This window comes from Stenella coeruleoalba (assembly GCF_951394435.1).
Source record: "Stenella coeruleoalba genome assembly, chromosome: 14".
Classification (NCBI taxonomy): domain Eukaryota; kingdom Metazoa; phylum Chordata; class Mammalia; order Artiodactyla; family Delphinidae; genus Stenella; species Stenella coeruleoalba.
Window position 1 is genome coordinate 66,747,230 of NC_137160.1, and position 27,830 is coordinate 66,775,059.

The 27,830-nt window shown below is 52.9% G+C and overlaps 2 protein-coding genes across 2 annotated transcripts; both read right to left on the minus strand.

The window, feature by feature from the left end:
* Window positions 1–412: 412 nt before the first annotated feature.
* Window positions 413–3,777, minus strand: MTFP1 (mitochondrial fission process 1). The gene is made up of 4 exons (XM_079943013.1): window positions 3,533–3,777; window positions 2,647–2,774; window positions 2,041–2,273; window positions 413–615 (listed from the first exon to the last, which is right to left on the minus strand). The coding sequence occupies exons 1-4, from the start codon at window positions 3,597–3,599 to the stop codon at window positions 543–545; spliced, it is 501 nt and encodes a 166-aa protein (XP_079799139.1). The 5' UTR covers window positions 3,600–3,777; the 3' UTR covers window positions 413–542.
* Window positions 3,778–5,137: 1,360 nt separating this feature from the next.
* Window positions 5,138–25,354, minus strand: SEC14L2 (SEC14 like lipid binding 2). Its single transcript, XM_079942297.1, has 12 exons — window positions 25,108–25,354; window positions 22,859–22,934; window positions 18,133–18,176; window positions 17,671–17,730; window positions 17,249–17,437; window positions 16,161–16,256; window positions 15,933–15,993; window positions 15,453–15,536; window positions 11,862–11,968; window positions 11,640–11,779; window positions 11,323–11,492; window positions 5,138–6,524 (listed from the first exon to the last, which is right to left on the minus strand). The coding sequence occupies exons 1-12, from the start codon at window positions 25,159–25,161 to the stop codon at window positions 6,394–6,396; spliced, it is 1,212 nt and encodes a 403-aa protein (XP_079798423.1). The 5' UTR covers window positions 25,162–25,354; the 3' UTR covers window positions 5,138–6,393.
* Between the last annotated feature and the right edge of the window lie 2,476 nt (window positions 25,355–27,830).

Consider the following 27,830-nt stretch of genomic DNA (forward strand, 5'->3'; position numbering starts at 1 on the left):
TATTGGACCGGGGGCTGTGCTGCCTTCCAGCTAGACCCCAGTAGCCCCTGCATCAGGAAGGGGCTGCCAGAGAATCAGTCCTCAGGGTCCCCACTAGTGTTCTGCATTTCTCCAAGTGCCTGCTGCTCCTCCGTCAGCCACACTGCCATGGGGTGACCTGGCTGAGCCGTTGGGAATCCTGTAAGTCCCCAGCTTGCCAAGTGATCTTGGCCATATTCCTTGCCTTGTCTGGGCCTTAGTCTCCTTACGCTCCATGGGAGTATGTTATTGTCCTGCCAAAAGACAGGGCTGGGCCCACTCACAGTCCAGTCCAACTCAGTATCACAGATTCCATGGAAGCAGATGGGGTTCAGATCCTGTCTGTGAGTCACCGTAGCTGCTGCTCTGAGGTCTTTGTCTCTCAGTTTCCGTCCAGCTTAAACCCATTCAGGTGCCAGGGCCTCGGGTCCCAGAGAGCCAGGCATCCGCAACCCCTGGCAGGAGGAGGGAGTTGGAACAGAGCAGGGAGTGGGCCAACCCACAGGCCAGGTACTGGGGTGGGGTCAGGAGGAACTGGGCTTCTCCACAGAGGGGTAGAGCTTGCGCAGGCTGGAGTCCAGGAGGAAGTCCACTGACCTGTGGGGCAATGGAGGGTCATGAGCAGGCAACCAAGGGGTGCTAATGGGGGAATGGGAGGTAGGAGGTCAGGGCTAAGAAAGGGACTCCTGGATGCAGGACACAAGTGCCATCCTGGTGTCAGCCATCACCCTCTCTTTATTCAGTTGGGAAAACTGAGGCACAGAGAGGGTAAAAGACTCACACAGGACCTCAAGGTCAGCTATGTTCCTGAGGAGAAAGACTCCTTCTCCCACTCTATGTTCATCTAGTTGGGTTGGCCCCATCTCTGGTTCTAAGGGAAGGCACGTGACCCAAGCCGGGCCGGTCGGAAAAGGGAAGCTGGCTCAGGGATGGGCACCCAGTCCAGTATGGACCAATGACAGCCTTCCTTGGGAGTTTTGCTGTCACTATTAAGAAGCTTCCTATGGGGGGACTTCCCCAGCAGTCCAATGATTAAGACTTCACCTTCCAACGCAGGGGATGAAGGTTTGATCCCTGGTGGGGGAGCTAAGATCCCACATGCCTCGCGGCCAAAGACTAAAACATAAAAAACATAAAACAGAAGCAATATTGTAACAAATTCAATAAAGACTTTAAAAATGGTCCACATCAAAAAAAATTAAAAGGGCTTCCCTGGTGGCGCAGTGGCTAAGAGTCCGCCTGCCGATGCAGGGGACATGGGTTCGTGCCCCGGTCCGGGAAGATCCCACATGCCGCGGAGTGGCTGGGCCTGTGAGCCATGGCCGCTGAGCCTGCGCATCCGGAGCCTGTGCTCCGCAATGGGAGAGGCCACAACAGTGAGAGGCCCGCGTACCGCAAAAAAAAAAAAAAAAAAAAAAAAAAAAAAATTAAAAAAAAGAAGCTTCCTATGGGGCTTGCTAAGCTGGGGGGAGGGGAGCTGGGAGCTGCTGGGAGCCATCTCTGTTCCCATGAAGGAAAAGTGACTGAAGCCAACACGGGGTGGGGCGGGGAGAAGGCCAGCAGAGAGACCCAGACCCCTAATAACATCAGTTGAGTGCTTGGATCCAGCCATGCCTCCAGGTAGCATAGCTTTGGACTTTTCGGTTATGTGAAACAATCAATTCCTATTTTACTTAACCCAGTTTCAGTTGGGCTTCTGTCACCAAAAGTTCTCAAAACCCAACCCTTCCAGGGTGCACCTGTTCCTGCCTACCTCTGGTGGTTTTCTAACACTGAGTTTTTTTTCTGGGAATTTACTTGTCCTGCGTCCCATACTCTCATAGCACCTCCTACCTTTATGGCCAGAGTACCTGCCAGATCATATGACAAGGGCCTAGACTGTCCTTTCTACCTCAGGAGCCCCAAGTGCCAGCCCTGCCTCCGCTACAACTGTTCTGTGAAAAGTGGATACACCCCCATACCTCTCAAAGGTTATCCCCGCCTGTAGGGTGGATGATCCCTGGGGCTGGGAGAAGCACCCACCTGTCGATGGGGTGGATGATGATGGGGATGGCCAGTAGTCCCAGTGCGGTGGTGGTCCACCTGCGGACAGCCAGAGGCCAGCGGGTAGCAGTGCCCAGGATATAGAGAGAGGCAGCACACACACGGTTGATAGTGAAGCCTGGGATGGCCACAGAGGCCAAAGCCTGCCACACGAAGGTGTCCACCATGGCCACGGTCACCCTGGTGCTGCGGCCTGCCTCAGGGCTTGGCACCTGGCAGGCACAAGAGACATTTAATCCAGCAGAGGCAGAGGCGGGAAACCCTGTGGACAAGGGGCATGAGGCTGGACCAGGGAGAGGGAAGTGAAGGGGGTTGGGGACAGAGCCACGCTAGTGTTGGGTTCTGGACTCCACCAATTCAGGGCTGAGGGTGGACTCACTCATATCCAGCACTAGGATATAGATTACGTCACCTGCGCCGGGGACAGGGTGCACTATGCTACAAACGGTACCGGGGTATGGAGTCCACCAGGCCAGGTTGTGGGGACCGGACTGTCCCAGAGGGACTTAACCACATGCAAGGCTGTGGACTGACCACAAGGGGAGTGGACGGGGGTGGGGGGTTGAGGGGCAGGTTAACACTCACGTCTCTCGCTTTCTTGCCCTTGTCAATGGCATCAGCCAGCACGTAGGAGCTGGACACACCGTAGCTCAGCCACACGACAGATACAGGCACCAGGGAGCGGAAGGCCTCCCCCACCTCATTGGCGTAGCCTGGTGGGGAGGGGATATTTAATTCCTGAGCCTTTGGGTTGTTCCACAAGGGAGCACTTTAGTGAGCTGGTTCTTATGTCATTCTGCTGAGCAGTAGCTGGGTGACCTTAGACAAGTAATTTTACCCCTTTGAGCCTCAGTTTCCCAGCCTATAAAATGGCACTCATGATGCCCACCCCAACTCTCCCCTCGTGGAAGAGCTGAGCGCAGACACCATTCTCATCACTCACTTGCCTTCACAGCCTGGGTTCTAGAAGCATCTGAGCTGATGGCCGAACAGGCAGAGAGACTAAAGGCAGCCCCACTGACCAGGGGCTCACCATATGCCAGGCCTTTATGTACTTTATCTCATTCTACCCTTAATATTACCACCCAATGAGCGAGACCCTGCGTTCATCCCTTTTTGCTGAGGAGGAAACAGGCTCAGAGCCAGGGAGGAGCCAAGATGAGAGTCCAGATGCCCTGACTTCACAGGCCTGTGCCAGGCATGCCACAGAAGGCGATCCGATCACCTGGTTCCATCCTCCTACCTGAGCTGCGGCTTCCACCTGGGAGTCTGACCAGCAGAAACCCCGAGGGCAGGGCTGGGAATACCAGAGCTGTGTGACCTTGAGCAAGTTCAGAACCCTCTCTGAGCCCAGTCTCTTCCCTGGCTGAATGAGAACTAAGATCCTCCCACCTTCTCCAGGTCCCTGACCGGCGTCTGGCAACCCCAGACACGTGGTGTAGGGGTCGCTGTCCCCCTGCCCCGCGCTCACCCAGGTACCGCACCCACGTGTCCCGGAAAAGGTCGCGCTCGGCCCCCCGCGGGGGCGGCTCGGACATGGTGCTTCCTCCTTGGCCTCAGTCGCTGCAGCGTGTACTACCGCCTCGGCTTCCACCAGCACTCCCGTTCTTAGCGGCGGGACGAGCTGAGCCGAAGGTCCCCAACTGAAGCATAGGTCATGTAGTCCCCGCCAGCAGGGAGCGTCTGCAAATTCCCCCCGCGCACCGGAGCCCCTCTCCCAGGTTTGAGTTTTACAGCTTAATTTTCTTCACGTTTTCTCTAGAGTCGAGCGGTTGGCGCGATCCTCTTCCAGCACTAGCTGTAGTGTTGGAACCAAAGAGACGGAGGTTCAAATACGGGATGCTACACTTCTTGGCTCTGTGACCTCGGGCAAGAGCCTGTAACTTCTCTGTGCCTCACTTTATTCATTTGTTAATTGGGCAACAGGACTGGTTCAGTCCTGGGACGGTTTCGAAGATTAATTATACAGTCGTCATTTATTGAGTTTACTACCGGCCAGACCATTGGCTAAAGACTCTAAATGGATTACTTCTTTAAACCCTCCCACCAGCCTGGGACACCGCCCCCCCCCCCATTTTACCGATGAGTAATAGAGACACAGGAAAAATATTAATAGATCACTTTCCCAGGACATATAACTGCTGAGTAGTGAGGCTGGCATTTGACTCCAGGCAGTGCAGCTCCAGTTCCCATGCTCCTAAGGTGAGCTGAGTAAATGAGGCTGGGGGAGCGAATGGTGAGAACCCTGGTGATGTGGATGCTTGGACTCTTAGGAGTCCCTACCCCATGCTCATCTATCAAGCACTGGAGTCTAACTGGACCGAGCCTCTTCGGGGCAGGACCACGAATGAACGAATGAGGCCAGGGAAACGGGGTTGGGGTACAAGACTTCAGGGAAATGAGAACAGAATGAGAGGACGTGGGGTTATTGATTACTAAAGAGTAAACTCTTCCCCTGCTGCACCTCAGTTTACCCATGTGAGGAATAAGTGCACTTCACTAAAGCTCTGTGAATCCTTTGGGGGTACCAGCGAGCAAAGGCCCAGCCTTTAAAGACAGGCAGTCCTGGGTTCAAATGCTAGTTGTGCCGCCTATGAACTGTCAGCCACGCCTGTAAGAAACAAGAGTAGCCAAAATTTACTGAGCGTACACTTGTACCAGGCTTTCTAAGCGCTCTGAATGTATTAATTCCTTGAATCCTTGCAATAAGGCGATAAACACAGGGCTGTTGCCTGGTACCCAGGAGGCGCTCATTAAAGAATTAGCTTTATTATCATCAAATAAAGGTCACAGCCTCCCTGTTGAGGTCCCTGGTTTCAGCCCTGGGAGTCTTCATCACTGTAGGATCATGTAGGGCAGCCAGGTCAACTGTGATCTCGCAGGAAGCTGGGATCGCGACTCAGTGATCCTCAACCCCAGAAACACTGGCAGTGCCTGCGCGGAATTAGGAGACGGTCCCTAAAGTCACGTGATCGTCGCTTCTCCGTGACCCTCCCAATCCAGGTCCACCGCAGGCGCTGCGCGCGCTTGCCAGACCCGCACTATTTGGCGCGCTCTGAGAAGCCCGAGTTGGGCGGGGTCTCCGTCCTGACCGTTAAGATGGTCAGGTGCACCCTTAGTGCCCTTAGCAAAAATGGCGGAAGACGGCCCACCGGCTGGGCCAATCAGGGGGCGAGCAGGCCGTCAGGACGCCTTCAGCGCACGGAAGGAGACTAGCAGATGGCTTCTGCGCATGCGCCCCGCTTATTGAAGGGGAGAAGCAGGCACCCCACGGCGGAAGTTTGCGTGTGTGAGTAACTGTGAGGAGCGAGGCGGAAGGCGCTGACTTCTACGCCCTGCGCGCTGAACGTTCTTTATTCATTGGTTACTTTTCCTAACAGAGCGCTGTAAACCAAGGTCAGGATATCCTCCTGAGGGGTCTGGCTGGGAGCCATGCGGCCTCGGGGCCTCCTGTCAGTTCCAGCCTTGCCCCTGACTCCTGCTCCCTCAGCTTGGCCGGACCATCTCCCCAGGATGGGTCAGGGCCTGGGTTTCTGAGGGGTGGAAGCTTCAGGACTCACACCCACCGCCAGCCTCCCTGGCCCTTCACGGAGCTGGGATCCCTGGAGGTAACTTCCCTGTGCTTTGTTTGCACTGAAGGACAGTGGCTGGGTACCAAAGCTCACTGTCCCAGGAAGCTGAGTCACTGACAATCATTAGTAATTTAAGAGGCAGCCAGTGGGACCCAGGAACTGCTGGATTCCTCGAGGCGAGGGAGAGGCCTGCCTGTCTACCCTTGAAAGGGAAGACCTATGCTGACTCGGGCCCTCTCCCAAGACTTGGGAAAAGCTAAAAGATCCTAGCCTGGGTAGAAAGTTCAGAAGAGCCTCAGACCCCCACCATAACTCTAGCAACCGGCTACCTTGTTATTCCTCATTATGATCTAGACTTACATGTTCATTTGGGAGCAAGTTCCTCCCCTGCAGCTGGCTTCCCTGAAGTGTTAGGTCTCAATTTCTCCCCTTTTTCCTAATTTCCTCCCTGCCACCCCATGGTTCCCCCCTCCCTGTCTCATCTGTCACTGGACAGGTGAAGTTGGCACAGCTTATAAGACAGATGCTGTCACGGTGCCCAGCCCCTGGGGACTCCTTAGTAATTTGAGAGGCAAGGAGGCCCACTTCAGCTAGTCTCCCTCTTCCTAATTCTGAAATGAAGGCTCCCCAGATCCAGCCCCGAGGTCTTTCTTCTAGCCCAGTTTCTTTGGGCGTCAGAGTGCTGGGAAAATGACTGCTACAAGGGATAGAAACTGACAGGGAGATGCTGAGGGAGCCAGGCCTGCTGTGGGAGGAGGCGTTACTTTGGGGTGACTGCCCCCAGCTGTTTCATCTTCTCTTCTGAGGCTTTGTCTGGAAGCAGGACCTCCACGGTAAAACTGACCTTCTTTGCATGAATGAAGCTGTAGGTGTTGTCAAACCGCAGGACATCTGAGGGGAGGGGAAAAAACAGACATTCAGGCAATTCTGACAAAGAGCTTGGACACTGATTTTGGTTGACTGAGCAAGGCAGTGTGGTAGGTAATGAGGCTGAAGGTAGCATAAGCAATGGTCCTTCACCTTCTGAAACCTAGTCTAGCTGGGATACAATATGTTCATGAAGAGAAAAATATATAAGAACATGCCAAGTGCCAGATGAGTGGCAGAGACAGTCACGTCTGTAACAGCTTGGAACGAGGGGGCCCTGTAGACTGAAATCATGTGAAAGGCTTTTTAAAGGAGTTAGAGCTTGAACTGGGTCTTGAAAGGAGGGAGTAGAATTAGTTGCAGCAGTAGTTATTATAATAATAATAATAGTAATGGTAACAACAGCTATTTATGTGACTCAATACTGGTATGGCAATCTATATATATTATTCACAATAACTCTTGAGTTCAGCATTAGTACTGTGTTATATAAAAAGAAAGTCACTGTGTCACACAGTGAGGAAGGGATGGAGCTGGAATTTCCCTCTGGCCTGCATTGCTGCCTGACTTGGGCCCTAGAAAGCCTAATCCTGTTCAGTTTCTGACAAAAGGTAAAATATGCAAACTTTTTTTTTTTTTTAAAGAAGATGTTGGGGGTAGGAGTTTTGTAATTTATTTATTTATTTTTGCTGTGTTGGGTCTTTGTTTCTGTGCGAGGGCTTTCGCTAGCGGCAAGTGGGGGCCACTCTTCATCCGTGGTGCGCGGGCCTCTCACTATCGTGGCCTCTCTTGTTGCGGAGCACAGGCTCCAGATGCGCAGGCTCAGTAGTTGTGGCTCACGGGCCTAGTTGCTCCGCGGCATGTGGGATCCTCCCAGACCAGGGCTTGAACCCGTGTCCCCTGCATTAGCAGGCAGATTCTCAACCACTGCGCCACCAGGGAAGCCCAAAATATGCAAACTTTTGAACCAGAAACTTACCCCACAGAAAGATAAATGGACAAAGATGCTCAATACACCCCTATTTGTAGTAATAAAAGATGAGGAAAACTAAAATGTTCAAAGAAGAATTGCTTTAAAAGTTTTTATTGAAATACTATTCTGTATAAAAAGAAAGAGGTGAGCTTCATAGAAGTGACTGGGGAAACTAGTGACAATATATCCTTAGGCTAAAAAAAGCAAGTTGCAGAACAATTTGTAAACCATTTCTAACATTTTTGTTAATATATGTAAAAAAATTTTTTTTGGCTTTGTTACTTGGTCTACCTACATTGACAAGTTTTACAATTTCAAAATTCCTTCACATATACACTGAATAACATATATAATTCCTATGAATGTATATGGGTGGGCACATGTCCTGTATATTATGGAAACACATAATGCTTCTAAAGGGATGGAAAATATTTGGTAGGATAATACACAAGATCTGTTAGTGGTTTCCTCTGGGGAGAGAAAATGGGCATGCAGTTGGCAGAAAAGGCTTCCAACCCTTGGCCAAGGAACAGACTGCTTTTAATCTAACCCTTCTTTTTTTGAGAAGTTTTTCCATTCCAGTCAAACACCCCTTCCAAAGAACAGAGTGGGAAAACAAAAACACTAGCTCTGCCCCTTCCCTATCCTGGTCTCTAACTTTTCCCAGCCAAAAAAACCCTGTACATTTAATCCTGAGATTTAACCTTTCCCCTTTTCTGCCCCTGGATAAAATGCATAGTTTTAGACTGAGGGCAGACACACCATTCACCCTTTTCTTCATGGTGTGAAGTGAGTAATAGTCATTGATTTTCTCTCTGAGCCAGAGGTCTTTCAGGACCAGTAGTGCCTCTGGAAAGAGGGAAGCTTCCTCTCTGACCTGGATGACAGAGCCTTAGCAACCAGAGTCAGTCATGCTAGAGAAGAGGTCTTTGAGCTCCTTGGACCAAGCATCAGGATTGAGATGACTCTGCCTAGCATGATGTTCTGCCCTCAGAAACAAGGAAGGGGCTGTTGTGACGCCCAGGCCCGAGGGAAGTGGTTCATTTTGACACTAATCATGTACTCACAGACTTGTAGAGGCCCCAGAGATCCTCCAGGCTGGGGCTCCTTCACTTTTGTTGGGGAACTGACCCCCCTGAGAATCTGATGAAAGCATACAATTTCAGATCCCATGGAGCCCATCATGGACCCTCTGGGGCAGTGGTTCCCAATGGGAAAGTCACCATTCTGAAGAGAGGAGGAGCTGGGGGTAACTGTGCCCTCTCATTTATGTATTGAGAAAACATATATATTCTTAGTGTCCTTTTATTTCTTTTATATTCCAGATAGGAGAGTATATTGACTTTTTAATTATGTGTGTAGGTGGTTATAATATCTATGAATTTCATTTCAGAGTAGTAAAGGGGACATTAGACACCACTTATTATAAAAGGGAGGTGTTTGGTCTTTAAAGATTTAGAATCACTGTCTTTAAAGATCTATATCACTAAAGATTTAGAATCATAGACCCCAGATTAAGATCTGCTCTAGCCTACTCCCCTCATTTTAAGGAAAAAGAGAGCAAAATCTAATTAGAGACACTCGGAGAGTTACTGGCAAAGCTGGACTCAGAAACCGGGTCTTCTGGTGCCTAGAGGGGCTGTTTAACCTTCCTACAGTGCTTCAGCTCTTCTAGACCACAATGCACGCTCCAGATCTTTTTTTCTGAATCTTTTTCTTTCCTAGAAGAGTACTCTACACTCAGGACCTCAGGAAATATTAGTTGGGAGAAAAAAAAGTGGAATCTCCCAGTCAAGGCCCCACAAGCAGATAAACATTCCATCTGGGAATGTATCCAAGGGGAACTATAATTTGGGATTTGCAAACCTAAGCCTGATTATGTTAAAGGGTTCATGGTACTACAGACAGATAGTGGGCAGCGCTGGAAAATGGTTTGGGCTCTGCTGAGTTTGGGTAAATTACTTCCCAGGTCTGGGACCCCACTCTCTCCTCTGTCACATGATCATCTCTAGGGTAGTCTGTGGTCACGACGAGATCCTGTACCGGGACCCTAGGATTCTCTCCTGTCTCCGTTTCTTGGTGTCTATGCAGGCTACGCTGTGGGAGAGATAACATCCCCTCTCTATACCTCAGCTTCCCTGTCCTTTAAAAGAGAAATTCAAGCTTATATGTACAAAATGCTTTATGCTCTGAGGATGACAGTGTCTGGGCTGGTGCTAAGCCTTGTTCTTGATGAAGCACACAGTATACCGCCTTCTCCCTCAGGACCCGACAGCTCACTAACAAGAATACTTCTCCTCCCTGGGGAGCCAGACCACAGAGTATATGTGAGGAGGGGGCGGTGGAGACTGAGGTTGCTTGGGCTGTGGGGGAGGACACAGGATCTGAGGTTGGGGCAATGGTGTGGACAAGTACAGAGGCCAAGACATCTGTGGGGCTAGTTCAGACTTCTGGCAGTGCTGCCATGAAAACAGGGCGCAGGGCTTCTCCCATCTCTGGCACTATCTCCCCAGTGGCCCTTCTCCCCCAGGTTTTCCCCTAATGATAATAATGGTGGCCACAGTGCGCTGAGTGCTGCGTGGCAGGCATTACGCTAAGTGCTGCACAGACCTGATCGCATTTCATCATCAGGTGTCCCTATGAGGTAGAGAATTTGATCCCCATTGTAGCAATCAGGAAACTGAAGCTCAAGGAGGCCAAGTCACTTGCCTAAGGACTAGTCAGTGGTCAAGTCCATCTCAGCTTGATGACAAAGCCCTTGCTGTCACTGATTTTCCATGCCTGGCCCCTTGGCTCAGACAGAGAGGAAACTGGAGATTTGATGGGGGTTTTGTGTGTGTGTGTATGTGATTTTTCTGCTTATAAATGTAGTACATGTTCTTTGTAACATAAACTGTATTTGCAGGGCCAGTATAAAGAAACGAAAGCCCTCTATAAGCTTCCTACCACCATTAGCATTAGCAGAGTCCCCAGAATTCTTTTTTTTTTTTTTTTGGTAGGTAAGAAGTGAATTTATTTAGAGAAACACACTCCACAGACAGAGTGTGGGCCATCTCAGAAGGTAAAAGCGGCCAACCCCAGAATTCTTTTGACCTTTTTTAGCCAAAGTGAGTATACATCATATATGCTAAGTCTCATGCTTTATTTTTTTTTAACATGTATCAGACATCTTATATGTCAGTTTATTCTCTTTAATGCGTATACTGTATTCCATTATATGGATGGACCATAATTTACTTAACAAGACCTTCTTAAGGCCATTTAGTTTATTATCAGTTTCCCAAACTGCTAGGAACATCCATGTACCTATATCTTTGTGTTTTTGTGTAAATATTTCTGTACAGTAAATTTCCAGAGGTAGAATTGCTGAGTCAAAGGGAATTTAATCGATATTGCAAAGCTAAGTGAGGTTAAACACCTTTTCAAATGTCTATTTGCCATTCTTATTCCTCTTGGGTAAACTTCCTGTTCATGTTCTGTGGCCATTTTTTGATCAACTTGGAGATGAGTGAAGTTCAGCAGAGTCAAGGCTAGGTTTGTCAGCACTCTGCTCACCCTGTGATCCCTACACCTACGTAACGTGTTCTGCCTCTCTGATGTCTGGGGAGGGCGCATCCCCAGGAAATGTCTAATGGCAGTCACAGCCCCAGTTACACCTGGACCAGGTCACCTTGAGCCTGTCATCTCACCTCTCCAGGCCTAGGTTTCCTCACCTATGCAAGAGAGGTTGAAACTGATGGAGCTCCACTTCTAGTTCTAACAGTGTGAGAACTTAAATCCATGGAGAAAGAGGGACCTCCCGGGCAAACAGCTAGAGCAGGGGCTTCGAGCCAAGACAGAGAGACTTACAGATGCCAGGATCGCTGCAGGTGAGGGTCCCATCCTCAGGGACCAGGTGGGCATTGTACCTCTGGTTGGAAAGCACCTCTGTCATCTCCCCTGCCCTCTGCCGCTCCCCCACTTTGGTCTTCAGGAAAATCCCAAAACCGATGTCCGAACCATCCGACATGAACTGCCACCTGCAGGGGACACCCACCCACTTAGACGTGATTCCGTCTGCATGTTCCCTCTCTGGGGTCCCGCCACCAGGGCTTCTCCCACCCCAGCCCACCGCCAGCACCTATGGCCAGAAGGCTCAGGTCTCCTGGAAGGGTCCAGAACCCTACCTGAGGACGCAGCCTGGAAAGAGAATTTCATACTCCACTTGGTGGGAGGAGCCCCGGGAAATCTGCACACTGTGTTCGTACTGCTGTTTCAGCTGGTCTCGCACGTAATACTTCTTGGGGATGTCACCCCCATAGTTGATCTAGAAGCAGAGCACGGAGTGAGCTGGAATGTGCATTTGAGCCAGGTGTCTCTGGTCACCTCCGGCCCCTGGCAGCCCATACCTTGGATTTACACTTGGGGTCTCCATCAGGGTCAGTCATGGTGCCCCCATACTCCACAGGCAGCTGGTCAGGGCTGACATATTTCAGTAAAACCTCCTTCCAGTTTGCTGGCAGGAGAGGGAAGGAAGGAGAGAAAAGGATCACCACCAGGGCAGGAGTTCATCACAGCCCTGGCAGTCTACACAAAAGAGGCAGAAAAAACCTGTCTGCCCCCGCACACAAAACATGGGCATTGGAAGCACAGGACGTGCGCACAGCTCTTCAGGGGGTTCAAGAGGAGCTGTCACCCAGATGACTGCCCTGTTCTGGACCAGGAAGCAGGAGACAGAGGTCCTGTCCCCACTGCCTCTGGCCAGCGAAGCAACCTGAGGCAAATAAATCACTTCATTCTGAGCCTAGTTCCTCCTGCCCTGCAAGGTTATGGTGGGAGTGAAGTGAACTAAGTACTTGAGAGGGTGTTCGTTGTAAACTGTAAAATGCCGTACCTGTATGAGAGTGTATTATCACTCCCAGGAAGAGGGGATACAAATATTTGAAGTGCAAGCAGGAGGGAACAAAGAAAGGAGGGGAGGGCATTCCACGCAGAGGGAACAGCGCATGTGGCAGGCAGGAGGGCAGTCAACATGATCTGCCCTAGTTAGACTGAGCGTGAGGTCATGACCACTGTCACCTACTGTGCTCACTCGTGATTTATTGAATGAATGCATCACTGTAGACCGACCCCTTAAATGGGCTCCCTTGGCTTTACCCCAGCCACAGTTTCATTCTCTTGTTTTGTAGGCTGTTTGGCTACCAGTGATTTGGTTTTTTTTTTTTTTTCTTTAAATAACCAAGCCCTTTCCTGACTAGGAGAGTTTGCCTCAAGTCCAACCAAGGCTGAGATCCATTTCTGTGCCAGATTCCTAAACAAGTATCAGCCAAAGACAATATTTTGATACTGGATGGAAACCTTTCCCTGCTGACGACAGAGACCAGATACAGAGAGCAGCTCCAGGTCACAGGGTACCACCGAGCATCCTCTGTGGCTGGTGCTGCCCGTAAACCCACAGGGATGGTCCAGGGTCTCCCAGCCTTCAGATTTCTAGGGACTTGAGACCATGCAACTCCAGGGGTGCTTTAATCTGTGCTGAGTACCAGTGACCAGCCCAGGGTGAATTTCTCCCCTCCTCTATTGAAGATCCGGTACCTTCCCAGCCCGAGGCGGGTTTGGTTGAAAGGGTTTCAGGTGTGGGTGGGGGAACTGACTGAACCTCCTCTGCAGCCCCGCTGCCAGGAAACCGAACTGGCTCATGCTCATGGTGGGTGGCAGCCACAGAAAAGCCAAAAATCATTAGAGCCTTTTCCTCAGACGTTGTTTCTTCACCCAGTTCAGCTGGAGGGTTGGAATAAGGCCAGGAGGATTCTTCCCATCTCACAGAGAGGAACTGAGGCTACAAGGACAGAATTTGTTGCACTAGAGCCAGGACCAGCACCCAGAAGTCCTGTGCTTTCCAGACTGCTTTGCACCACACCCAGGCTCAGCACACATTTGGAAAACCTCCACTTTCAATGTGGTGCCTGAAGGTGAACATTCAGAAACCTTCAGAATTCCCTACCCCCAGTTCAACTCCACAGGTGGCATTAAGCCGTCCACGAGCCAGTCCCAATCTCCCTTTCTAGGCTTTTCTCCCACCACCCCACATCACACTCCAGCCAAACTCGACTCCTGCCTGTCCCTGGCTGGCTTGATTCCCATGGGTCTTCCTTGCTGGCTTCCCCTCGTCCCCTGATGTTCTCCTGCTGCCGTGCCTATCCAGTGTCCGTCTGCTCTCTTCCCCGCCAACCTCGCAATCGCTTCTTCACTCCCTGGTGGGCTCCTCTTTCTCTTGATGCCCTTGAGCCTGGATATTCCCCAGGCTTCAGCCTCTGTTCTGTGGGCAGTCTTACCTCCTCTCAAGGTTTTAGCTGCTGTCTCTATCTAAAACTCCAAATCTCCAGACTGGAGTTTGCTGCTAAGCTTCAGGCCCAGGCATCCCCAACATGTGTACACCTCACAGACTCCTAGAACTCAACTTCAAGCCTTTCCTTCTGACTGTATTATTCCCCAGTGGAACTAACTGCATCAGAATGACTGCAATGCTGTCACTCATGCCAGATACCAGGGAGCCATTCTAGATTTCTCTTCCTCCCTTCCTACATCCAGTCAATTGAGTTCTGCTGTTCCACTTCCTACGAAAGTCTGAAATCCATCCTCTCCTCTCCGTCCCTACAGCCCCCGCCGTGGCTCAGGCTTGCAACACCTGGTACGTGGGCTGTGGCCACGGTATACAAACTGGTATCTGTCCTGAGAATCAGGTCCTGTACCCCACCCCCTGCCCCGGCTCAGGAACTCCTCTCTGGTGCCCAGTGGCCGGTGGAGTTGTGTCCCAGCTTCCCGACACAGTGCCCTGGATTCTCTGTGACCCAGCTCCTGGCACCTGGCTCCCTCTCCACGTCATCTCTCGCACACCCTGCCGTGTGCCCTCTTCAGCTGCCCGTGCCATGGTGTGTAAGGTCTTTGCTCATTGTTCTTATTTCTGCCCAACAGCTTCCTGCCTTGCTTCACCTGGCTACCCTACTCATTCCATAGCTCGCAGGTGAGGGAGGCATCGCCCCCTCCCCAGGCTGGGCGGGATGAGTGCCCCTGCTCAGTGTTCCCATGGGCTTTTCACCTCCTCTCTTTTACACGTAACATCTTGCGCTGATATACATCTGTTTGTGTCTCCCTTCTCCGAGAGGCCACAAGCTCTTCAAGGGACTCTGTCTTACCTCTGTGGCCTTGACACCTACCTAGTCCAGGGCCAGGCACACAGCAGGTGCCCATCCAATGAATCCATGCGTACTTGCCCTCAACTGAAAGCAACCTCTGCTCCTGTGACCTCCCTTCTCTGCCGCATCTATGCCTTTTCTTTTTTCTTTTTTTTTTTTTTAAAGGAATTTTATTTATTTTTTGGCTGCATTGGGTCTTTCTTGCTGCACGTGGGCTTTCTCTAGTTGCGGTGAGCAGAGGCTACTCTTCATTGCAGTGCGCGGGCTTCTCATTGCGGTGGCTTCTCTTGTTGCGGAGCATGGGCTCTAGGCACGCGGGCTTCAGTAGTTGTGGAACGCGGGCTCAGTAGTTGTGGCTCGCAGGCTCTAGAGCGCAGGCTCAGTAGTTGTGGCGCACGGGCTTAGTTGCTCCATGGCATGTGGGATCTTCCTGGACCAGGGCTCGAACCCGTGTCCCCTGCATTGGCAGGTGGATTCTTAACCACTGTGCCACCAGGGAAGTCCATCTATGCCTTTTCTAGTTTGTGTCCTAGCTTTCTCTTAAAAGTCTCCTGTTTCACTGCAAGCTTATTGAGGACAAGGACTTGCATTCCATTCATCTTTGAATTTCCCCGGAGTGTCTGAGAGAAAGAGTTCTTAGGAAAACAGACAGGAAGCCCCTTGCTAGGGCCCAGCCTGCTCCTGGGTCCCACTGCTCCCAAACCAGCAGAGGGAGCCTTCGCCCCGGCAGCTCTGGCTCTCTAATGCCATCCCCAGCGGGGCTGCAGCCATGCCGTGGAGTGGAGGAGGGTCTGGGCTACTCACCCCCCAGGACCATGATCTTCTTACGAGTGTCCTCACTCAGGAAGGGTTTGATGAGGTTATAGGCCACAGGAAACAGCTTGGGGGCTGGAACAGAGACCAGGCCATGTGAGGCCAGGAGCAGTCCCCACTCTGTCCCTAACAGTGTCCACCATAGCCCCCAGTGTCTGGCCATGCACTCCCTGGTGCTGTGGAGCCCACACAGGCAGCCCTATGTGAGGCTCGGCTTTCCTGTCTGTACAGGGGGGATGGTCTTCCTTTCTCACGGGGCTCGGTGGCTCGAAGGAGGTAACGAATACTAAAAGCTTTGTGAATTACAAAGTGGTCTGCGTACATCATGGGTCGGTCTTCTGAACAGGTCCTAAGACCCCACCCTCCACCCCTGACTTCGGCTCACTCTATTTCACTCTCCTTAATCTGTCCCAGTAATATTTTTGGCCCCTCTTTCCCATTGGGCTTCATCACAGGTAGTTGCCAACTTACCTTTAATGACAAAAAGACGCTTCAGTGTTTCAGGGTAATTTTCCTCAAACATGCAGAGAAACTGTGGAAAGAATCCAGTGGGCTCAGAACTCTGTGCCAGGGAGGGAGGCCCTTCTTCCTCTGGCTTCCCCCACCCCACAGGGCCTCCTAGCAGAGGGACCCACCCCCCCAACCCACCCCCCGACCCTCACCTCTCACCCTCCACCACCCCCGAGCCCTGGCCTTCACCTCTCCATAGGCCTCCACAGCTGGCTTCCAGAGATGTTTGAGACCAAGCCCCTCACAGTCATAAATCAGGGTGATGGTCTCTATCTTGTTCCCCGTCTGCAGGGGACAGAGGAACAGAAAGTCACATCAGGCTGCCCCCCACACAACACACACACGGAAGCCCACCCCGGTTCAGGGAAAGTGCTGATTGTACCCTGCACCCATACTGCAACCAGATCCGGCAGGGCCGTACCTAGGGTTTTCTGAATCGAGATAATTACCCCAGGCCGGAACTGCGGCCTAGACAAGTCACCCTTCCCGTTTAGATCTCCGTGTTCTCATCCCGTAAACAGCTGGGTGAACTTAGATTACATCTGAAGTCGCTCCTGTTCTGCAGTTTGACCCGGTGGCCCCCCTCGTCCTCTGCACCCCGTGCAGCCACTCATCTCGCAGGCACAGATGCTCTCTATCCAACCTAAGCCCTTAAGGTGCATCTCTAACGCTTCTCTGCGTGCCCAGCCCCACAGGGCCTCTGCGCACACTAGGTTCTCAGTGAATGTGGATGACACTGTTGAAATGTCCCCAAACGTATCACATGGTCTCACTGGATCTTTACGACTGCTGAGGAGGAGGGCAGGGGAAAGGACCATGGCAGCTCCGCCTCGCTCTTCAGTCTTTTTCCAGTAAGAGAATTAGCTGTCCTTAGCTTTGTCTGAATTCAGAGTTAGGGAAGCACAGAATCTGAGCTCACTGACACCAGCGGCACCCAAATACTTGTCCAGGGATAGGGTGGTCCCTGACAAGGATTCCTCTGGTGCCCAGATAAAGGAAGAAAAGTAATGATAACGTAGCATGTTTTCTATGAAGCTAAACTTTACCCAATTAAAGGACGGCCCTTTATTCTGAGACAATGCCGTCCCTATAGTTTGGTGGGTTAATTATGACAATTAGGGACATAGATCAGTCCCTAAAACTTTGCAATTTCACTGGTCTATGAAACCTAAACGTCAGGGCCTAAAGCTGCCCTTAAAGCCACGTGTGACACCCACACTTCTGCGTGACCACCTCCACCGGGCGTAACTCCTCTTCAGCCGTGCTGGTCCCCTCACCTTTTCGGTCTGGCAGGCGCACTCCCGCAAAAGCAGCTCGCAGTCCCGCATCTTGGTCTTGACCAAGTCCTGTTTGGTGGCTGAGAGGAGCAGACCCTTGGCATCCAGAGGTCCAATGATGTCGTACCAGATGGGGCAGCCATCCAGGTCGTAGCCGCACATGCCCCCTGAGAGATACTGTTGGACCACCTGGGCCCAGACAGAGATGGGGGTGCCTGGTCAGCAGGCCCCGGGCAGCCATACCTTCCCGGTGTCCAGGGCCTTCCTCTGGGTTCATCCGCCCCTGGGTGCCAATGGATACTCATTCAATGACTTGGCATTGTCAGACCTTTCCTCTGAGGGTCCCAGTCCCATAGACCCAGGATACAGATCATGGGTCTAACAGACCTCACGTGGTGTGGGGCGGGATAATCTGTTCTCACCTCTGGAGGCTGCCAGCTCATGATGTTGTCAATGTCCTTTTGCTTTCGGACCTCCACATGCTGCAAACACACGAGGGCTTTAAAAAAGCAGGGCGGGGAGGGGGTGGTCCTTAACAGGCATCTAGCAATGGGTGACAGCACGAACAGACCACCGGACCACAGGTAAGTCACGAGAAGGCAACCAGCAGGAATGGAAAAGAAGGAAGTGCCTGTTTCAGAGATCTCAGCAGAACAGATTATAATTCTTGGCTGGCCCAGAACTATGAAAGCTCTGTTTCCAGGGAAGGGAATGCACTTTGTCCTGGAGGATAAGGCAGTACGGGTCGGCTAATACTCAGATATGTCACATAAGCCACAGGCGGTGATTGGGGTGGGAGGGGGTGGACAGAAGTCCAAGCACGGCGTGATTCTGATGGGCAGAAATGGAGGCAACAGTGGGCTTCGGAGCCAAATGGGTCTCACCTTCCGGAGCATGGCCTCAGACTTCTGCAGGTCAAAGCTTCTTGCTATAACAGGGAAACATGGTCAGGGTTAGGATAGCAGCCTGGGCGCCAAGGATGGGAAGATTTCCCTGCTCCTGTGCGGAAACGCCTGCTGACTCTCAGATCACCCCACATATAGAAGCTAATGTGAGGACATTCACTGCTTCTAGAGCACCACAGCCCCTGGGCTTGTGGGGAAAGCAGGTCAAGGTTCAGGGCAGGTGGGGGCAGCATTGCAAGTTCAGGGTCAAAAGAGTTTTACCCTAGTGGATGCAATCAGGTGAAGGGTCTTATCTCCTGTCAGGGAAAGCAAACCCTGGGCCCCCTTATCATTTACCCTTCTCCTTCCACAAAGTTAATCTCCTCCACGGTCTAACATCCAGTCCTGAGAGCTTGACCTGCGGTTCAAAGATGAATACAGCTGCCGCATAATCTGGGGCAGGACTGGCAGAACATTCCAGTAGGATGGAGGGGAGATGAGCCTCCAGTCAACCTTGCCATATCCTCAGAGGACCCATGCATACCCCAGGGGGACACAGAGGACCCTCGTCCTCCCAGGGTTCCCAGAAAGTTTCAGAATTAGAGTTCACCTGGCTCAACTCAATTTCATGTACAAACCCTGACATGCTGTCCTGCTCAAACTTGAACACAAAGACCTCCCTGCCCGCCAAGGCCATCTGCTCCCAAACAATCCAAGCTGCCATTTGCACACAGCCCTCACTATTGTACTGAGCAGGGACCCTCTACAGAGACATTCAGAGAGGAGGGGCGGGGGTGCTTCCTCAGCCACGTGACCACCTTTCCAATACTCGCAAATTCTGTGCTGCCACCCTGAGTGCTCCCTGCTATCATGCTGCCCGTCCATGGATCCTTTAACCATCCTTCAAAGCTTGGTTTCAAGTCCATCAACTTCCCTTTGGATGTTTTCCAGTTTGCCAGTGCCCCTCTTGAAGTGTGTGGTCCAGAGCACAGGTGTTGCCTACGCTTCTCCAATTAAGCCTAAGAACTTTCTCGGCAACAGGCCAGGCCCTTAACTCAGGCGAAGCTTACAGTCAACTGAAACCCCCAAATCCTTTTCACCTGTGCTGCTTATGAATCCTCTACCCCATAGGTTGAGAGGTGGTTTTCTGGATCTATCCCTTTCAGATTTCATCTTGTTATGGCCAGCTGCATTTCATCTTTTTTTTTTAAATTTTTTAATTTTTGGCTGTGTTGGGTCTTCGTTGCTGCAGGCAGGCTTTTCTCTGGTTGCAGTGAGCAGGGGCTACTCTTCATTGTGGTGCGCAGGCTTCTCATTGTGGTGGCTTCTCTTGTTGTGGAGCATGGGCTCTAGGCACACGGGCTTCAGTAGTTGTGGGACACGGGCTCAGTAGTTGTGGCTCATGGGCTCTAGAGCGCAGGCTGAGTAGTTGTGGCGCATGGGCTTAGTTGCTCCACGGCATGCGGGATCTTCCCAGACTAGGGCTCGAACCCATGTCCCCTGCATTGGCAGGCGGATTCTTAACCACTGCGCCACAAGGGAAGCCCCTGCATTTCATCTTTTAAAGAGTTTCTGAGATCCAGATTCTGACCAATTTTGCCATTTGACCTATGAACTGTCCCTCCCAGCTGTATGTCCTCTATGGGTCTGATTGACATCCAGATCTGCTGACAGCCCTGGAACCTGGGCCAGACAGGCTGCCCTCTGGACTGTCACCAGCCCCTTAATCACTGCTCTTCGGGAGTGGCCGAGCACATTCCCTGACTCTGCTGCCCTGAAATGCAGTCCACTCACCTGCACTCAAGGATACGACAAGAGATTTGACCAATGCCATACCCTGTCATGTGTGCTAGACACACGTTTGCAGAAATGAGCAGCCTTCCCTCTTGGGAAGTTCCTTCTCATGGTCACCCTTCACATGCCATTGTAGCAGCAGGGGGCAGCTTTCAGAGGAATATAATCTGGGTTTGCATCTCAGCCCTTCCACCTTCTTCCTGTTTGACCTTGGACAAGATACTGCACATCTCTGGCCAAATCATCCAGTGAGCTAGAAACACTTGGAAGATGCAAGGCACCATGCTATCATGTTGGGGTAGCCCAGCTGGACCTGAAAGTGGGACTCCTCCATGGGAGGGACACGCCCAACTGTGAGGAGAGTCATCTTCCTTGGGAACAGGAGTGGTGGTGAACTTCGGGCCCCCTTATCTCAGGGAGGCTCTCCAGTTAACCTTTAGCTGCTGGGGTCCAAAATCCAGGGTCTTTTAGGGCCCTCTCGGAGTTTCCATTGCCCCTGGCAGTACCGGCCTGATGCCTCTCCAGGGCTCCTGCCACCCTGGTCAGGGGCAGCTCAAAGCATGGCTTAGGGCACTGCCAGAGAGGCCGGCCTGGGAGCAAGCTGTCCTGGGTTCTTATTTGATCTCTTCCTGTCCTGGAAAACAAAGAGACTCAGACCTGCTCTGCCAGGCTCACAGGTTTCCTCCACCTCCTCGTTTTATCTTGCCATCTGAGCCCCCTCGCTGGGGTGCCCAGAGCTCAGGCCCACTCGGGGGGAGGCAGTGATCTGTGTGCCTGCTCTCGGGCCTGGGGCCCAGCAGAAAGCCAAGCCCATGTCGGGGGAAGGGAGGAACCCAGTGCTCACTCGAGAAAGGGAAGAACCCAGTGCTCACTCACACCTAGATTAGACAAAGACATTCGGCTGGCATGTGCCTTGCAAATGTTTCCTTTAGATGAAAGGGAGAAAAAGAAAATGTTTCTCTAAAAAAAAAAAAAGGGGGGGGGGATTCCCTGGTGGTCCAGTGGTTAGGACACCGAGCTTTCGAGCTTCCACTGCTGAAGGCCCAGGTTCAATCTCTGGTCAGGGAACTAAAATCCCGCAAGCTGTGCAGCGTGGCAAAAACAGAAAAGAAAAGAAAAGCAAGGCGACAAAAACCCTAATTGAAATTCACAGTAGAGTCTGACCAGGCCTGAGCTCCTGCCCAGGGAAATGTGAGGCACAAATAAAGTGCAGAGGAGATATTTTCTTGGTTTGAAGAGGCAGAGCTTGGTTTCAGGAGGCAGCTGTGGCTTACTGGAGAGGACGATGGCCTGGGAATCAGGGGCCCTAGGTTTCTGCCCTGATTCTGCTTTGCATTAGCTGTGTGCCCTCAGCTAAGTGCCCTCTCCTCTCTGAGCCTCAGTTTTCTCATCTGGCAAATGAGGATAACTGCACTCTTCTATATTCCTGCAAAGAGAGGGGTTATCCCAGGACTGGGGAGTTGGGGTGCCTGGGAAACCAGGGCCCCAGGCCAGCCTTCTCTCAGATAAAAAAAGAGCTGCGAAGCTGTTCAATTCAACAGCTCTCTGAAACCACACTTCCCCCACCTCACAGTAGCTGGGTAGTTTGTTTGATCATCTTGCAGCTGGCCCTTTAATGCAGCGCTGTCTGCCCACTCTCCCCACCCGCCCCCTTCCAGCTACAGCCCTTCAGCAAAGGCTGGGCCAAAATGTCCTCCAGCTCTGGACTGACTCCACCGCCGCCTCTTTGCTGCCTCTCCACCCTCTCTGAGTGGGTGGGGTGGGGGGAGTTCACAGCTTTTTAGGGGGAAAAGGGCAAGTGGCACTTTCAGAGGCACACAGGGTCTGCTCTGGGGGGCCTGCTAGCTATCAGCCTCTCAAGAGTGTGCCAGCTCTATTCAGTTTCTGGACAGAAAAGGAAAATACATCTCTTCCCCTGTCCCAAGACTCGCAGGGTATACATGTGTGTGTCTGTGTCTATAAATAAGTAATTGGCCATGACTTATACTTTAATATTTTGGGCTCTGATTCTGTTATCACGATTTAATCTCTGCTAATCTAACACAGAGGAATTTTCTCTATTATTTCTATGTCTGGCAATAAAGTTTCTACAAAGCCAAAAAAAAAGTGTGTCACAAGAACCAGAGAGGGTGGCACATGACTTGAATCACAGGAGAGGAGGAGAAAGAAAAGAACGGAAGGATTTCAGGAGTTGCAACATGGGGTTGAGTCTGACCCTGATGCTAGTAGAAACGTGTACACTGCATCATCACGGGCATAGCACTGTCATGTCCCATCTTGCCATAGGCAGGGCACCCTGTCTCATCCAGCTCTCCCAGAGAGGAGCCTCAGACAGATGTTCACCCCTGGACCAGGTACCAGAGCCAGGCCAGGGCAGAGCTGGAATGGATCTCAGGGCCATGGAGCCAGATGATGGCTTGAGGGGAGTTTTGTTAACCTAGGTCAGGCTGAACCCCACCCACCGTGTTCCCCGTGCATTCTGCCCCTCCTTCAAGCTGCCACAGAGAGGGCCAGTCTCTCCCACGGGCCAAGACTCTGGTTCTAAGCTTGGCTCTGCCTCCAACTTCCCACAAGCTTGGGGCCTTTCTTGGCTTTTCCTCAACCTGTTTCCCCACATCCATCGGCAGAGTAGATTCATCGAGTGGATGGAAAGGGCACCGGGCTGGGAGTCAGCTGACCTGGCTCTAGTCCTCTCCCTGCCTGCAGTTCAGCACTGTGCGACTTGGGGCAAGTTACCTCACCTCTCTGAGCCTCAGTGTCGTTATCTATCCAACAGGAGGGTTGAGGTTATATCATTGCCAAGAACGCTTTTAGTTCTGAAGGTTGAATACTCCAGATTCTGAGATTGCCTGGGGCAGGGTTTCCAGAGGGTGCTATTCTGTTCCCTAGCCCAAGCCCCTGCCCCAGCCTCCCGCAGCCCCTTTTTCCTCACCTCGGAGCCAGCGCAGGAGAAAATAGTCATCTGGATTCGGCAGACTGGGCAGCACATCCTGGACATTCTCCCGAAACTGTAGGGAGAGGCAGCTGGGTGAGTAGCAGGTCCCACCCTGACCGCCCTCTGCCCGGGACTCTCCATAGAGGTTTTTGCTGGACCCCTGCTCAACACGGGTCAACTCTGCAGACACTGGCTGAGCACCTGAGCAGCGTGGGACACTCTGTCGGTCATGCTGGTGGGAGCTGAGTAGCAGGAGGAGGTGAGAAGGGAGTAAGACACTGCCCCTGCCTGGCTGTGCGCACTTACACGCTCCAGTGTGATGGCTGGGCAGAACAGCCCCCAGCTAACCGCCACAGTAGACACTCTGGGGTGTGCCACAGCAAAAGCGTAAGTTTACCAAGCATTCCTCGTGTGCCCAGCACCGACCTCGGTGCTTATTCATTCTTCTAGAGATATTACTGCTCCCGTTTTACAGATGAAGTAATTAGAGCTCAGAGAGGCCAAGTAACATGCCCAAGATCGACAGCTAGTAATCAGCAGAGCTGGGATGCAAACCCCGGTCTGTCCCAGGCCAGAGCCTGCACTCTTTCCACCATGGCCTGTCCCCTTAGTAATGGAATGGTGAGCAATGTGTCCAGGGAGCAGAGGGAAGGAAGAGTTTGATGCTGACTGGGGCCAGGAAGAGGGTGGTCTCACACTACTTCATATAAAAAATGACATTTGAGCTGGGCTTGAAGGACTCCAAAGGCAGCAGGAGGAGGAAGGAGGGCAATCCAGGTGGAGGGAAGAGTTCCAGCCAGAAGTCATGAAGGGGGAAAGTGTAGGGAGTGCCAAACAAGAGAGCTGGACAGTGACCCCAAGGATGGCCACGCCCCCTCCAACTGCTCATTACCCTGCAGGTGAGCATGCCCCCACGTGCTGTGCTGTCCCCAAGCCTCCTGCTCCCAGCCACTCACCTTTCCCTAGTCAGTGACCTACAGGGCAGCCACAGAGAGGATCAATGAGGACCCGCCACCTCTGCCCCTTGCCTAGGTCAGCCAGGGACTCAAACCATCCCATCCCCCAAACAGCTCCCAGACCCGCAGGGAGACTGGCATGAAGCCACCCCTTACCAAGGACACTACCCAGCCCCTGATATCTAGTTTAATCACCACCTAATCCCTTCTCTGCCTGACTTCCCCTGCAGGTCAGCAGTAAAATCTGAAACCTCCCTACCCGGCCTCCCTGGGATGGGGAGGCCCAGCCTGGGGCAAGGCCTCCATGGGACTGGAGCCTCTGCCCCACTACCACGGCAGAAGACACCTGCCACCCGCCCCCTCCACCACTTTCTCAGCAATGGAAAACTGCTGTGGAGGCTCCAGACCTAAGACTGGACGCAACCAGCTCCAGCTCCAAGCACAGCCAACCTTCCCTCTCTCCCCAAGGGCAGCAGGGGAGATCCAGCTGGTGGGAGAGGGTCCGGCTCTGGAACTGTTGCCCCCTCCTCTGCCCAGGCGCCAAGGCAAAGCTAGGCTTACCTCCTTGCCTTTTGAAGAGCATCAGCCCCAAGTCCCCAGCCCGGGAGGGGCCTGGGTTGAGGGAGGGGCCTGGGTTGCAGGACGGGGTGGGGAGCTGGTCTCAACTCAAACTAGCCCCAACCCAGTCAGTCACCGGTAGGATCCTAGGCTTCGCACTTGAAGCTGCTCCTTTCCACATCATCTGGTCCAACCTCCTCAATTCCTTTCCTCAAGGAGCGAACAGAGAAGGACCGGTTTTGCCCAAGGTCGCAGAGAGACTTGGTGCCAGAGCAGGAGCCATCCAAGTCTCCTAAGAAGCCCTCCGGCCCTTTCCATCGTGCCACTGCCCCTGCAAGAGGAAAACCTCCCGGAAATGGGAGGAAACCTAGGGCCCTGCCCCTGCCCCTGCCCCCAGGGCCCGGCTGCCAGTCCCGAGAATGAACTTTGCCTTTGTGCCCTCAGCTGCCTCCGTGGGCTTCCAAGCAACCACTTCTTCCCAGGTGGCAGCGCCAAGGGCTCGCTCGCGGCTGGGGCTGGGACGACCAAACTTCCCCGGGGTCCCCTCGGCGGACGGAGGGGAGCGAGGGAGGGGGCGACCGCGGACCGCTCGGTGCGGTGGCTGCCGCTCCTTCCGCCGCTCGCCGCGGACCCGCGCTCGCCCCCCATCCAGCCCCTTCCCAGCCCGCTGCCGCCAGAGGATGGGGGCCATCGCCCGGGGCGGGGCCGGGCCGGGACGGGGTGAGGGCTCACCTTGGCCAGTGCCTCCTTCTGCCTGGGGCTCAGATCGCCGACTCTGCCGCTCATCGTGGCCCAGGCTCTGGGCGCGGCGGTTGCGGCAGCAGACAGAGCACGGACTCGTTCTCCGCCGCGGGAGTAAAGTCCCAGCCTTTTGCCGGGGCCGCGGTTGGCAGCCAAGCCCCGCCTCTTAAAGGATCCCAAGGGGCGGAGTAGGGAGAGATGCTCTGGGCGCAGGAGCGTCTGACGCGGGTACCCTCCGCCCTCCTGAAGCGGAGACCTGAGCAGGAGGCGAGCAGGAGTGCCCACCCGGTCCGAGGCCCGTAGACATGAGAAGGACAGGAAGTCTGTGTTCCAGTCCCCAATTTACCCTTAGCTTACACTGTGACCTTGGAGGAGACACCTGAACTCTCTAGGCCTTACTGTCCCCAACTAGCTGCTATCTATTGAGCTCTTCTAAGATCAGGTCCCCACGGTGCAGGACCTCTCCCTCCAATACGAGAGGAAGCTTGACTGATGCCTCTATAGGGGACCAGGGGACCCCTAAGTCTAGCCATCGCCCTGCCTCCAGGACAGTGGCCTTGGCCTTTTCTCTCTGGGGCTTCTGCCCTCCTCCTGTCCTGCCATGGATTTTGGACCACTGCTGCAAACCCAGCTTGGGGCCTTTCAGTGTTAACAGCCTTTCCCCTCCCCCTTCGGGGCAGGCAGGCTGAGGGGGGGTAAGGAAGCCCAGACCCCATCTCCCCACCCAGAGCCCTGTCCTCCGCTTCTGACCTTCGCAGCTCTCTGAGAGGCTCATAAGGTGCTGGCACCCTCAGCTGGCATGGAGGGTTGCTTCCTCTCTGGGAATCAGAAGACCTGGGTTTGAATCCTAATCTTCCCCTTGTTTATATGAGACTTCAGGGAGCAACTTCACCTCTCTGAATCCAAGCTTCTTCATTCCCTAAATGGATTTGGATGATCTGGACCCTGAGTCAGCATGAGAGGATAAAGCAAGCTAATGTACATAGCTTGCCCTGCACTCAGGGCAGTGCCTAGCACAGGGTTCCCCTATGTGACCACTCCTTTGTCCGCTCTGCAGAGCTTCCCTTTGCTGCCTGCCTGGCCAGGCTTCAGCCTCGGGGTGGAGATGCAGGGTGGACGTGGAGGAAGCCACAGTGAAAGCGATGGCCCAATTAAAGCGGGCCTTCTATCAGCTTATCTGCTTCCCCCCCCAACTCACAGCCAGGGGCCAGAGCTGTGGGTTCCCACGTAGCTAGCTGCAAGTCTGATTTGCGGGACAGATGCCATCTGACTGTCCTGCCATGCCCCTTCCCCATACAATGAAGCCATTTCCTACTTTCTGAGCTCACCAGCCCTCCCTCTCTGTCTGGGTTCCCCCCTCCCCTACTCTAATCCTACCTCCAGGGTAGCAGCTGGTCACATGCCTTGGCCATTCTTTCCTCCTACTGCGTGCCAGGCCCTAGGTGCTGTTCTGGGGATCCCGAAATGAGTCGGATGCCATCCTGCACTCCCAAAGGTAAGACACAGGCACCATCGACTAGAATACAAGGACGAGATAAATGTCCCAAAGAGAGCCGGCAAGTACCTGGGAGCTTAAGGGGGGAAAATTTGCTTTGGGTTGGAATAATCCTAGAAGGCTTCATGGAGGGAACAAAATTGGACTGGGCCCTAAAAATCTGGGATGGGAAGGAAATGGAAAGGAGATTCATTCATTCCATGCTGGCACAAAGGCACGAGCAAAGTTCTGGTGGTAGGTAGGAAGCATGGCTACAACCAGAGAGGAGGGGAGAGAAGGATTGCGCCAGGAGGACCAGCAGGACCTTGATGTGGCCCTGCTTAGGAGCATCTGCCCGGCTAGACCATGAGGTCCTTGGGCACAGGACCCTGTTTACTCACCCCTGAATCCCCACAAGCCCCTCCCCCCACCACAGCATCCTGCACTCAGGGGCTGTTCAATAAATGAATGCCGAATGAATGAATGAATGTAAGAAACACTCCCATAGGCACAGAGCTAGGTCCTGGGGGAGCCCTGGGAAAGAGACTCAAACATAGATCATTCAGGGATCAAGCAGCTCACCTCACTTAACAGCCGTGGAAACAGGCCCAAAGAGGCCATGGCCTGCCTAAAGTTGTTAGTGGCGTGACAGATGTGGAGAGCTTCGCGGGGTGCCTGGCCCATGGAAGGTGCTGAGTCGCGCCCTCCTCTTACTGCCTGGAATTCATGCAGAGCGAGGCCTAGGAGCCTGTGAGCATCACACCTCCCAGAGCAAAACCCCTGCCACCTCTGTACTCTGCACTCTAGGAGAGTGGAAAGCAGACCGCCCCTGGCTCTCTGGGTTAGAAGGCAGAGGCAGGCTACAGCAGGCCCATTAAAGACACTTGGGAGGACTTCGCTCTGCACCTGGCGAGGCCTCCACCATGGAGGTCTGCAGCCAGGCACAGAGTGAGGGTCTTGGGTCCAGCCTGGTGCCTGAGAGGCCCCCGCTCCACCCCTGTGAAGCATTTTCAGGCAGTCCTAGCAGTCCTGCCCTGGTTACAGACTCATCAGCTTTGGCTCAGGGCAGGGCACAGCCAACTTCCTTGCATGCCTGGCTGAGATCTTTCTTTTAGACCCTTCCAGGGGCAAGATGTTCTTTTCAGTGAAGGACCTACTCAAAGGAAAATAGAACAACTGCTTAGGTTGGTTCAGCACTTTACAGTCTACAAGACACTTTCAGACCTAGCTTGTCATTTAA

Coding starts and splice junctions, on each gene's coding strand:
- SEC14L2 (XM_079942297.1), bottom strand. CDS start 25,161: ATGAGCGGCAGAGTCGGCGATCTGAGCCCCAGGCAGAAGGAGGCACTG. Junction 11,969..15,452: donor GAAGATCATGGTCCTGGGGG/GTGAGTAGCCCA, acceptor CTCTCCTGCCAG/CAAACTGGAAGGAGGTTTTA. Junction 11,493..11,639: donor TTTCCAGGCTGCGTCCTCAG/GTAGGGTTCTGG, acceptor TGTCCCCTGCAG/GTGGCAGTTCATGTCGGATG.
- MTFP1 (XM_079943013.1), bottom strand. CDS start 3,599: ATGTCCGAGCCGCCCCCGCGGGGGGCCGAGCGCGACCTTTTCCGGGAC. Junction 2,274..2,646: donor AGGGCAAGAAAGCGAGAGAC/GTGAGTGTTAAC, acceptor TGTGCCTGCCAG/GTGCCAAGCCCTGAGGCAGG. Junction 616..2,040: donor ATCATCCACCCCATCGACAG/GTGGGTGCTTCT, acceptor ATTGCCCCACAG/GTCAGTGGACTTCCTCCTGG.